General features: G+C 40.4%; 1 protein-coding gene across 1 annotated transcript; it reads left to right on the top strand.

Annotated features, from left to right (window-relative positions):
* Nucleotides 1-5,914: 5,914 nt before the first annotated feature.
* On the top strand, nucleotides 5,915-8,049 carry LOC135611193 (1-aminocyclopropane-1-carboxylate synthase-like). The gene is made up of 4 exons (XM_065106668.1): nucleotides 5,915-6,215; nucleotides 6,326-6,457; nucleotides 6,632-6,792; nucleotides 6,868-8,049. The coding sequence occupies exons 1-4, from the start codon at nucleotides 6,039-6,041 to the stop codon at nucleotides 7,856-7,858; spliced, it is 1,461 nt and encodes a 486-aa protein (XP_064962740.1). The 5' UTR covers nucleotides 5,915-6,038; the 3' UTR covers nucleotides 7,859-8,049.
* Nucleotides 8,050-12,845: the final 4,796 nt, after the last annotated feature.

Raw genomic sequence — 12,845 nt, 5'->3', positions numbered from 1 at the left:
TATCATGGATACGATGGATGGAGTCGACGAAAGGTATGTTTACTGCTCCACGACATGGTTGATCAAGATTTGAGTCACGAAAATAATTTCTTTGCTCTTATTTTTCTTCTCAAGTATATTACAGTTATTTTTAATTTTCTTCCAAAATTAGCCCTTTTTATTATTTTCTCAAAAAGCATCCATCTATGAAAAGTTTGATTTCCACCAGTTGGAAAAAACTTTCTTTTTTAAGCTGTCCCTTTTCTTCTTTTCTTTTTGTTTATTTTCCTGATGATGGATTAATATTTGCCGCATAGTTTTCTTTTCCTTTTTTTGTTGTTTATTTGCCACACGTTATTCATCATCATAATATGCAATTACTCTCCCGTTGACACTTCGACTCTCTGCACTCCGAGCGGCATTGGAAGACGGCGATTGTTTCTTCTAGACCAAAGAAGAAGAGATGTAATAACGGAGGAATTACGAGGGAAAGTGGTTGATAATAATGCGAACATAAAGCCTTTTTAAAGCCATAATGTTGCATGCTGAGACGAATTCAACGCTTCGTCATGTGGGTGAAGAGTTCAAACAATTAAGGTCATGTGTTCTTGGTTTACATGTTTATTGTTCTATTTTCATGGTTACCAAACTATCAATTAGGAGCAAAGATGCGTGCAACACGTTTTAAGTGGGATTTATTGGAAGGTAGGCGTGCAACACGTTTTAAGTGGGATTTATTGGAAGGTATAGTGTTGAAGAAAGCACCAATTTTGGAGACTCGATTTTTGTCATCGTAGATTTCATCGTCACAATAGATTTGGTCTTTTAAGTGGAAGGTATAGTGTTGAAGAAAGCACCGATTTTGGAGACTCTGTTTTTGTCATCGTAGATTTTCTCGTCACCATAGATTTGGTCAAAAATAGTTACTGATAAGGGTAAAATCACACGTGGCATAGAACGAGGAAAATCCATTGTCGCAAGGATCGTTATATCATATCGATAACCAAATCATATCATATATCGGTGTGTCAGATTTATCATGTTAATCGTCGTCGTTAGTTTAGTCGTATCAACAATCGTTCTAATCATAAGCTGAAAGGCACTATTTTGTTCGAGATGCATCCTATTTGATAAGGTCATTTAGTCCCACATTGATTAAGGAGTATATGAACCAACGACTCATAAGTTCATCAGGTATTTTTTATCTTTAAAAAATATTTTTTAGATTTTACATGTTCCAAAAGGATAAAATCGTCTAAAGCGAAGAATTCCTCGTCGACTAAATGATCCCTTATCAATATTATATTATGTTAATTAATAAAAAATAAGTCATTTTTCTTATTTTGGAGAGACAATTCACCAGAAACTTAAATTGGAAATGGAGACATGGCAACCTAATTGTATGATTTGAAATTATATATTATTCTCTATAATTAATTATCTTTAATATTTTGATTCTTATATTTTTAAAAATTATATTGAGATCTTTATACTCATGAAAGTTAAATATTTAATCACATTTCTCCTCGTATCATCGATTTTACTGATAAAAATACCATAAGATTTACTACGTGTAGTATTTTCGTTAATAGAACTAATATCGTGAGGAAAAATGAGATTAAATGTTTAACTTTCGTAAGTATAAATATCTCAATATAACTTTTAAAAGTATAACGATCAAAATATTAAATATAATTAATTACAAGGATAATACATAATTATCGTAACTGTTTACATATTTTTTTCTTTACTCTTTAAATAGGTAGACTACACGTTGACTTAGATCAGAGGAATCGAGTCATGAACACAGAGACATTTGTCTTCCCTTACAAGTGCTTTGAGAGCATCTCAACATCACTTCAACAGCTCTGGCACTTCATTTCCACATCGACGACCTTCTTCGAGTTTGAGTCCTCAGCACCTCGATCGAGATGCATTACTTTCACGTCGAGTTTGGACTTGGTGACATGTCATTGACCTCTGGCTTAGCGATCGACTTTGGAGACTATAATTACTAGATAGACTATAATTACCCTTCACCAATACGGTCCATTATTTCGATTGGCTTTTTATCTATTGACAATGATACTTTTAAGTATGGATAGTTCATCATTTATTCCACTTTCTTATTATCATTCTTTCTTTTTTATCCATAATTATTTTAATAGTCATTTTATTCCATAATTATTTTTTTCTTCTTTTATCGCCTCACTCGTTAACCAATTTTTTTGTTAGCTAACCAATATTTGATTCTATCCAAAAAAAAGAAAAAAAAAAACACACACACACACATACACAATATCATTTTATTATAAAAAATATTTTTTTAATTAATATAATACATAAATATTATTTATTGTTTAACTATCTTATATCTAATCTACAATCCAACTATTTTACCCATTAATCCAACCAATGAACAAATGATCCAAGACTTACACCGAATCAATGTTAGACCCATGTCTAATAATTTAAGATTTCTAATACAAATTCAAACTAATTATATATAACCCATGTAGTAAGTTATATTTAGTATCTTAATCTCTACCCTTTAAAAAGTTACATTAGCATCTCTTTAATTACGAAAACGATATATTTATGTCTATTTACCATAATGTCAGTAGTTTTATCAACGAAAACAAGAAAACAAAAAGTAGAAAGATAATTTTAACATTCTAGTCAGTAGTAGCAGATGACAACGTCGCTCGGGTCGCAAGTGACTATTGTGGATGAAGAGAACGATGACAAGAGATGAGGGTCGCTCTGCATATGTATCGATATTAACGTAGTTGTCGAGCAACGTTGCTCTGCATCTACATCAACATCAATACAATTATCGAGTGACGAAAGGGTCATCGATGTAGATGTCAAGCGGTGTTACTCGACAACTACATCGACATTAACACGGATGCAGAGTGACATTGCTTGACATCTGCATCGACGACCCTTTCATCACTTGACAATTACATCGATATCAATGCAAATGTAGAGTGATGCTGCTTGGCAACTGCATTAATGCTGATACAGATGAAGAGCGACGAAAAGGCTACTCAGCAACTACGTCGGCATCGACGCAGATACAAAGTGACCCTCATCTCTCGTCGTCGCTCTCCTCATCCATAAAATCACCCGCGACCCCCGACAGCATTGTTATTCCCCTCCATCGACGCTATCCGTCATCATCAACTAAAATATTAAAAATTATCTTATTACTCTTTATATTTATGTTTCCGTCGGTAAAATCGATGACATTAGAATAAATAGACGTAGATGTTTTACTTTTATAATTATATAAATTTTAATATAATTTTTTAAAATATAAATACCAAAATACTATGTAAACTACCTACCAACCCTACAAATCCCCAATAGAAAGAACCAAATTTTTATTCCCCGAAAGAGACTACGATGATGAGCTCCTCCATCCCCGAAAGAAAACTAGTAAAAAGCCGGTGGTGGCACGGCCATTGGCTTTGTGCTCGGAGATGACGGCATGGCTAAGCTGCTTCCCCGAGCACAGTATCAGCCGCAAGGAGATCAGTCGCACTTGCAGCAAGCACGGCCTCACATTTTGCACGAGGACCAAATGCAGGAGCGGCTCCGACCCACGAAGGTCTCAGTGTTTGATCACAACTTCTCTATCTCTGTCAAAGCTTTGACCTCCCCACTACAATATTAGCACTTTGTTCTATTCTCCCTGAAACTGCAATCACTCTGGCCCGGCCAGGAAGCGTTTGATTTTGATACGCCTTTGATCTTTGATTCCTTGCCATCCATTAACAACTCAGTACACAATCTGGTGAACCCCCACCACCGCTGGTGGTTCTCATCCAAATCACGGCAGATACAACATGATAGTATCTTCTGTCAGCAATAGCCACATCTCCACAGCTTAACAAAATCACGCGACTCCGTGTTCGCGCGTACAACATCGAGAAAAAGGAAGAGAGAGGAAGAAAGAAGGAATGTTTTCTGCGAAGAACACGGCCATGAAAGCTTTCTTGTCGACGTCGCGTCACCGTCCGTGAGGAACAACCACAGCTCCGTAGTTTAGCAGGAATGGGTTTCACGGATCCGACGATGGCACCGAAAACCAAGAAAGAAATGGGGATGTCCAATCTAAAACGTTGCCGACATCTTAATCGTGCCTGAGATCATATATTACCTACAAACACACGTTATTTATTCTGGCTTTCAGTGGAATAATTACTCTTTACTTTCTTTGATGGATTGCTGGAAATGGATTGTTTGGATTGGCGAACGAGATTATAAGAACAACATTCTACTTCAAATATTAATTTCACTTTTGATACTCGGAAACTACACCCCATAAATTTGATCTTTGAAGCCTAAGAATTAAATCTAAATAATGGTAGAAGCATAATTTATTTCCGGTAGGTGGATGGCTTACAATGCTCACCTAATAATTTATTTAAGTGGGATCCATGAATAGGCCACGTTGCATTCGTACTTTGATGATTACTGTACCATGAGCTGTGTAATGCGTGTCTTGATTGCGACTTCCCGTAGAACCCATCAATATTAGGTTGAGACGAAAATAACATCGGTAAGCAGACAACATAGTACAGTAGATCATGATAGAACAATTCGAAATAATAAGACATACAAAAAAATTTGGTATACGACTCGATATATAAAAACTAAAGATATTTCTTTCATCTATATATATATACAATTTGTAAGCTTCCTAAAAGAGATTAGATTTTGGGTCAACTATAATTGCCTTCCGACAAAGTAGAATGCCTCTATCAGAATCTCACGCCTACAAACAACACCAATCCTAATCATTCATATGATCTTAGTGTTAATGAAGTAGCAAATTCCAAATCACATTTAAATAGCCAGTCATTTCAAACATGAAGATCATGCTTTTATTGTTTCTTTTTTGGTAGAAGAGTTAATGAGATCCACATTTTCCTTAAGAGGATGCATATAAGCCAATTAAATTAACACCCATATGTATAAAATCCAATTATGCAAAGGCAAATCGAAGTAGCCAGATACGTTTCTATCTGATCCGATTAATATTCTCTTTTAAGATTGATAAAGAATATATGCTAATTGATATGGGAGGCAATTCCCGACGTATCATACTCATCCGATCGATACGTAATACCGCTAGGTTGGTGATGGAGATGTTAATTCGTCTCACGAGATCGAAATATACAATATTGACGAGAAAAGTTGACATGACACGTCAGTTATTCTATAACCATAGCTTTGATTTCATGACTCATGTAACCCTTCTTGACATTTATTATCATCTTAATTTAATTATCATATATTATAATATAAAAGGTGTTTTAGTGGGAGTTTTGACTGAATATATTATTTAATTTTAATGCTTGAATGAATTCTTTAAACTTTTACTAACCTAAATATTGATTGAATAAGTATGCTTCGACACAATTTTTCTACGTGATCATTGTTTAAATCTTTGACCTCTTAAACACCTCAGCTTGAGTCAAACTCGGAAACTCGAAAGTGGACCTCCGTTAGACTCCTTTAACATATGTTAAACAACTTGAATCTAATTTGACACTAATCAAAATCAGACTGGATTGAGCCTAAATGGATCTAAATATTAAGAAAAACATTGTTGAATTTTCCTTCTTTCGCAAATAGCATGTCATCGATGAGATTAAGGTTTACAAAGAGCGGCGCACAATTTTGTTTTGGGATAAATAATTCTGTGCTTACAATATAGTAGAGTTCGAGTCGAAAGCGACTCCCGAGTTCGGAACACGTCATTGTTGCCGCCAACACTGAAGCTTCCTATTTGTCGTCACCTGTCGATGTTACGGCGCATCCATCGCCAATCACGTCCATGATTTACACGCTGCCGGATCGACTCGGTTTTCATGTCCTTCTTTTCCAGCCTGAAGTCCTCTTTGTTGACCTCTTTGGATGTATGAATGGTCTCGGGATTTGCCTATTAATGGTCATCGGAATCGACTCTTGCAAACTGCAGCAGCTGCTTCTCCTTCTTCTCTGCTCGCTTCAGCCTTTTCCGGTACGTACCTGAGATAACGGGTCACATGAGGATCTACGGCGAGGAGCACCCAAATCAGCAGATCCTCTCTCGGATCGCGACCAACGACGGCCATGGCGAGAACTCCTCCTACTTCGATGGGTGGAAGGCCTACGAGAAGGATCCTTTCCACCTCACCGACAACCCCACGGGGGTCATCCAAATGGGACTCGCAGAAAACCAGGTTAGAGTTCCTTCATGGTGATGATTAATCGCACATGCCTTCCGTCAATTGCCACTCCCTGCGGTTGCTAATCTAATCTGTATGTGGGTTTTGGGTCTTTCTTTCCTCAGCTTTCCCTCGACTTGATCCGAGACTGGATGAAGAAGAACCCACAGGCTTCGATCTGCACCGAAGAAGGGGTCTCAGAGTTCAAAGCAATTGCCAACTTTCAGGACTATCATGGCCTCCCAGCCTTCCGAAAGGTAATGATTTCAACCCAAAACGCAGCGCTGCAGCTGCTTGTCCTCACTGTCCAAGTAGCTACATACGTCCAATATGATAAAGCTGGGACTGACAGCCACTTACGGCCCGAGCCCTGCCTGCTCACCCTGGATAAGGGATAAGCTAATGATGGTGTGATTTGCTGACACGCGCAGGCCATCGCCCAGTTCATGGAGAAGGTGAGAGGGGGACGAGCCAGATTTGACCCAGACCGCATCGTGATGAGCGGTGGAGCCACCGGCGCTCAGGAAACCATCGCCTTTTGCCTGGCTGATCCTGGCGAGGCCTTCTTGATTCCAACGCCATATTATCCGGGGTAAGTATTTAGGTGTACTAATCTACTGAGTTCTTTATCCGGCAGAGGATCTAATGGCATCTGCATGGTTTCCAGATTCGATCGAGACTTCAGGTGGAGGACAGGAGTTCAGCTCCTCCCCATTCACTGCCACAGTTCCAACAAGTTCAAGATCACCCAAGCCGCACTGGAGACTGCTTACAGGAAGGCTCGAAACTCACACATTAGAGTCAAAGGAATACTGGTGACCAACCCATCGAACCCTCTGGGCACAACCATGGACAGAGAGACGCTGAGAACCCTAGTCAGCTTCGTCAACGAGAAAAGGATGCACTTGGTGTGCGACGAGATCTTCTCCGGAACCGTCTTCGACAAGCCGAGTTACGTGAGCGTCTCCGAGGTGATCGAAGACGATCCCTACTGCGACAGGGATCTGATTCACATCGCCTACAGCCTCTCCAAGGACCTGGGCGTCCCTGGCTTCCGCGTCGGCGTCATATACTCCTACAACGACGCCGTGGTCAGCTGCGCGAGGAAGATGTCGAGCTTTGGACTGGTCTCGTCGCAGACGCAGCACCTGCTCGCTTCCATGTTGGGAGACGAGGAGTTCACCACGAGTTTCTTAGCGACGAGCCGGACGAGGTTGTGCGGGCGGCGCAGGGTCTTTACGGACGGCCTCAAGCGAGTCGGGATTCATTGCTTGGACGGCAACGCGGGGCTGTTCTGCTGGATGGACTTGAGGCCGCTGCTGAAGGAAGCGACGGTGGAGGCGGAGCTCCGGCTGTGGCGGGTGATCATCAACGACGTGAAGCTCAACATCTCGCCGGGGTCGTCGTTCCACTGCTCGGAGCCGGGGTGGTTCAGGGTGTGCTTCGCCAACATGGACGACACGGCCATGAAGATAGCGCTGAGGAGGATCGAGAGTTTCGTGTACCGGGAGAACGACGCCGCTGTGCAGGCGAAGAACAAGAGGAGGTGGGACGAAGCGCTGCGGCTGAGCTTGCCTCGTCGGAGGTTCGAGGATCCGACCATCATGACACCACATCTGATGTCTCCCCACTCGCCTCTCGTTCAAGCCGCCACCTGAAACATCGACAGCGGCGTGTCTGATGTCAAAGAAGGTTAATTACCGTCTGATATGTTGCACATTTCTTTGTTCTTTGAATTATTTATTTATTTATTTTTTGGAAAAAATGGATTGAATGTTCCCACTAAGGTATATTAGATTGTTGTTCGGTCTCATTCATGTTATAGGAAACGAGGATAGAATTGCTTGCCTCTCTCTTTCTTTTATATATGGAAATATGTTGCAATTGGCCTAAGCTTATTTGATGACATTAATTTCACAAGACAAAGCCTTCTAATTAATGTTTCGGACCAAATGCAGGAGCTCACTACATGGATTTGTTACACTTCATTTGTTCAAAATTAGTCCAGTTTACCGATGACTCAGTTTTAAAGGTTATAAATGGTTCTTATTCAAGTTAATCAGTTCAAATTGAATCGATTTTAATTTAAGCAATATTAATTTAATTAAAATTTCTTTAATTGGTTTAAATCGATTAATCAAATCAGTTGATCAGGGAAAGTATCATTGATGTCTTACTCAACTCGACATGGTCTATACTCACGTGCATAGGAATGTCCGAGATGTCTCTGAGATAAAAACATTGTGCTTTCGTGATGAAAATATCATTCTCATAAGGTGAAAATATCATGCTTCCGAGGTGTCACCTGAAGATTGAGGTTAGAAGGGGTTTCTCGACCTGATCCATCCAACGCTCAAGATAGTAATATGAGGTCCTTAAACATGGGTTCGAGTAGTTCTTAAGGAGTTCTTTGCATTGAGTTTAATATGTCTATTTGTGCCTTAAAATAATGAGAAGGGAGTTTGTGACCAACTTCCTCGTCATAGTGGATGAGTAGGAAGCTTATGATTATCTTCCTTATCCTAAATGATGAGAAGAAAGTTTATGATTTTCTTCCTCGTTATAATGGATGAGAAGAAAGCTTATGATTGCCTTCCTTATTATAATGAATGAGAAGGAGGTTTGTATTTTCCTGAATCTTCATCTACATAGGCATATGGGTTGAGGGTGACTTGGATCACATGTGGAACTATGTGTTAGCTGATAGTAGAAAATTCTTTATCATTTGCCCCCCATCGAAGGTGTGCTTCAGGATCTTAATGTACGAGTCAGATTTTCCTTATTTATGTGTTTCAAGCATGTTAGGCTAGTGTTTTTGCTATATTATATTTCTCGTAGTATAGGTTGGGTTTTTCCAACTCATGTGTCTCGAGTATATTTGGCCTTGTGCCTTCGCCATGGTGGATTCTCTTTATGTGGGTCGGGTTTTCCTGACTCATGCATCTTGGGTGCATTTAACCTTGTGCCTCCACTGTAACAAATTTATCTTGGCACAAGTCAGATTTCTCTAACTTATGTATCTTGGGCGCATTTAGTCTTGTACCTGCATCGTAGTATATTTCAAGTTCCTTCTTTGTCATAGTGGATCTCGGGTCTTCCTATTGTAGTGGGCTTCAAATCTTCTTTCAGTCATGATAGATTTCATGTCTCTTCCCATTGTGGTGGGCTTCAAATTTTCTTTCTGCCATTATAGATTTCATTTCCCTTCTCCTCTACATCAGATCTCGAGTCTTCCCATTATGGTGGGCTTCAATCTTCTTTCTGCCAAGGTAGATTTTATATCCCTTCACTATTGTAGTATATTTATCTTGGTGCAAGTTGGGTTTTCCCGACTTACTTGTCTCAGGCGTATTTGACATTGTCTTTGCCATAGTATATTTATATTGGTGCAGGTCGAATTTTTTCGACTCATGTGTCTCATGCATATTTTGTCTTATGTCTCTATCGTAGTGGATTTATCTTGGCACAGGTTGAGTTTTCCTAACTCATACGTTTTCGATGCATTTTGCCTTATGCTTTCATCATAGTGGATTTATCTTACATTGGTCAAATTTTCTCGACTCACATATCTTAGGCGTATTTAGCCTTGTGCCTTCGTCATAGCGATTTATCTTAGCGCGAGTTAAGTTTTCCCGACTCATGCATCTCCAACACATTTGGTCTTAAGCCTTCGTCATAGCATATTTATCTTGGCATAGGCTGGGGTTTCTTGACTCATATGTCTCAAGCATATTTGGTCATGTGCTTCCGCCATAACGAATTTATCTTGGCATAAGTCGAGTTTTCTCGACTCATGCATCTCAAGCATATTTAAACTTATACCTCCCTCATAGTGGATTTATCTTGGCGTGGAATGAGTTTTCACGACTCACCCATCTCAGGTACATGTGATTTTGCACCTTCATCGTAGTAGATTTATCTTAGTTGGAGTTAGAATTTCTCGACTTACATATCTCGGGTGCATTTAGCCTTATGCCTCCGTCGTAGTAGATTTATTTTAGCACGAGTCATATTTTCTCAACTTACATGTCTCGGGCATATTTGGCTTTGCACCTCCACCATAGTAGATATTTCGTGGCATAGTCGGGTTTTCCTAACTTATGTGTCTCAAGCATATTTGTCATTGCGCTTCCGTCATGGTGGATTTCAAGTTCCTTCTCTACCATAGAAAATGTTGGGTCTTTCTATCAAAGCAAGCTTCAAATATTCTTTTCACTATGACAAGCTTTAAATTTTCTTCCTGCCGGTAAATTTCATGTCCCTTCTCTATCGTAGCGGTTCTCGAGTCTACCTATAATGGCAAGTTTCAAATCTTCTTTCTACCATGGTGAATTTTATGTCCCTTCTCTGTCGTAGCAGATCTCGAGTCTTTCCGTTGTGGTGGACTTCAAATCTTCTTTCTGCTATAGCAATTTTTATGTCCCTTCTCTATTATAGCGAATCTCGAGTCTTCTGGCTATGACATGCTTTAAGTCTTCTTTCTATCATGGTGAATTTCATATCCATTCTCCGCCATAGTGAATCTCAGGTCTTTCCACTATGACGGGCTTCAAATCTTCTTTTTGCAATGATAGATTTCATATCCCTTCTCTATCGTAGCGAATCTCAAGTTTTCTCACCATGGTGAGTTTTAAATCTTCTTTCTGTCATAGCGAATTTCATGTTCCTTCTTTGCCATAGTGGATCTCAGGTCTTCGTGCCATGGCATGCTTCAAATAATTTTTCTACTACGACAGATTTCAGGTCCTCCCTCCACCATGGTGGATTTTGGGTCCTCTCATCATGGTGGGCTTTAAGTCCTCCTCATAGTAGATTTCAGGTCCTCCCTCCATCGTGATGAATTTCAGATTCTCATACCATAACAGGCTTTAATTTCTCCCCCCCCCCCACCCCCCCCCCCTCTTGATAGATTTCGGATTCTCTCACCATGGCGAGCTTCAAGTCCTTTCTCTATCGTAGTGAATTTCTAGTCTTCCCTCTGACATGGTAGATTTCATATCCTCCCACCGTGGTGGGCTTTAAGACTTATTTTTATCGTGGTGGATTTTAGGTCCTTCCTTTACCGTGGTGGATTTTAGCTCCTCCTACCATGGCGAGCTTTAAGCCCTCCCTCTGCCATACCAGATTTTGAATCTTCCTACTATGGCGAGCTTTAATTTCTTCCTCTATCATGATAGATTTTATGTCTTCCCTTTAACATGGCGAATTTTGGGTCCTCCCACCATGGCAAACTTTAAGTCTTCTTTCTATCATAATAGATTTTAGGTCCTCCCTTGTCGTGGTGGATTTCGGGTCCTCTTGCCATGGCGGGCTTTAAGTCCTTCATCCATCATGATAGATTTTAGGTCCTCTCTTAATCATGGTGGGCTTTAATTTTTCCCTTTGTTACAGTGGATTTTAGGTCCTCTCCTCTACTATAGCAGATTTCTGATCCTCTTATCGTGGCAAGCTTCAAGTTCTCCCTATATTATGGATGATGTTGATTCCGATCAATACACAGCAACACTCTCCATAAGAGACATTGCAATGGATCGCATCACCTATGATGGTCTTAGTGGTGGACCAGAGGTTGAGCTAATTGATGAGTGCTTGTACCGACTCTTCTTCGAGGCAAACAATGATTGCGATAATCGAAACTCCATGGGAAACATCAAGGTCTCTTCCATGATAAGCATGGGATATAAGAGGTTGTCTTCATGACATGAGTAGAGATCACCTTGAGGAGCTGCCCCTTGAGCTTATTGCTGTTGAGAGTGATGAAACCTCGTAGGCTCTCCCACATGATGCGTTTTGCAAGGGCATCCATCAGGGCAGACTTATTGAAGCCACTTGCCCCTAGCACTAGTCTCCCCTTCCCTTATCTCGCTAGAGATGTAATTCAATAGCATTTTGGTCCTAAAGATCGCCTCCAGTGGTAGAGTCGATGGCGAAGATAAAAGGGATAGGGCAGGAGGCTAAGTGGTCACCAACACCACCTTCGAGGGTGATCGAGCTCGAGAGCATGGTGCTCTGGGAGTCATAGCCATTACTCTCGGTGATGTCACCATCGTGTGCATCGATGACGCACTTGAAGAGCTAGCCGAGGGTGATAAACTTGTCACTACCATTGCCTCTAGAGTTGTCTTGCCATTAGCTCGGGGGCTGTGGGATGAAGAGCTAGCTGACAGTGATGGACTTGCTACCGTTGCCACCTCCAAATTCTTGGTTGGTTGGGGGTTGTGATGACAGAGCCAGTCATCACAATCGATGTCCTCAACCTCTACCATCGGGGAGGATTGTCGATCAAACAATTATATCTTATTCATGAATCAGGACATGGTATTGCTTCATTATCGCATTTTATCTTGTTAGTGTCTTATGTTGGATGTTGGTGTTGGTGGGCACCAGTGGTGTCAATGTTGGTGGGTGCCGATGCCAATGGGCAGTTGAGATGTTGACTATAGTTGAGATAATGGCATTGTCACCTGTTGGGCTAGTTGGGGTAAGAGTGAAATAACAACATATTGGGAAACCACATAGAGTATCACATACATAGCGAAAAATAAAATCAAAAATTGATTTCCCAAATCAATATCATCAAATCATTATGTGAAAATCAAGAGCAAAAAGCTCGAAAGCGATAAAATCGAGTAACTGCATAAAGTA

The sequence above is a fragment of the Musa acuminata genome, chromosome BXJ2-4, assembly GCF_036884655.1.
Source record: "Musa acuminata AAA Group cultivar baxijiao chromosome BXJ2-4, Cavendish_Baxijiao_AAA, whole genome shotgun sequence".
In the NCBI taxonomy this organism is placed as follows: Eukaryota; Viridiplantae; Streptophyta; class Magnoliopsida; order Zingiberales; family Musaceae; genus Musa; species Musa acuminata.
The sequence above is the reverse complement of the archived record's forward strand: the minus strand, read 5'-3'. Positions and strand labels throughout refer to the sequence as shown.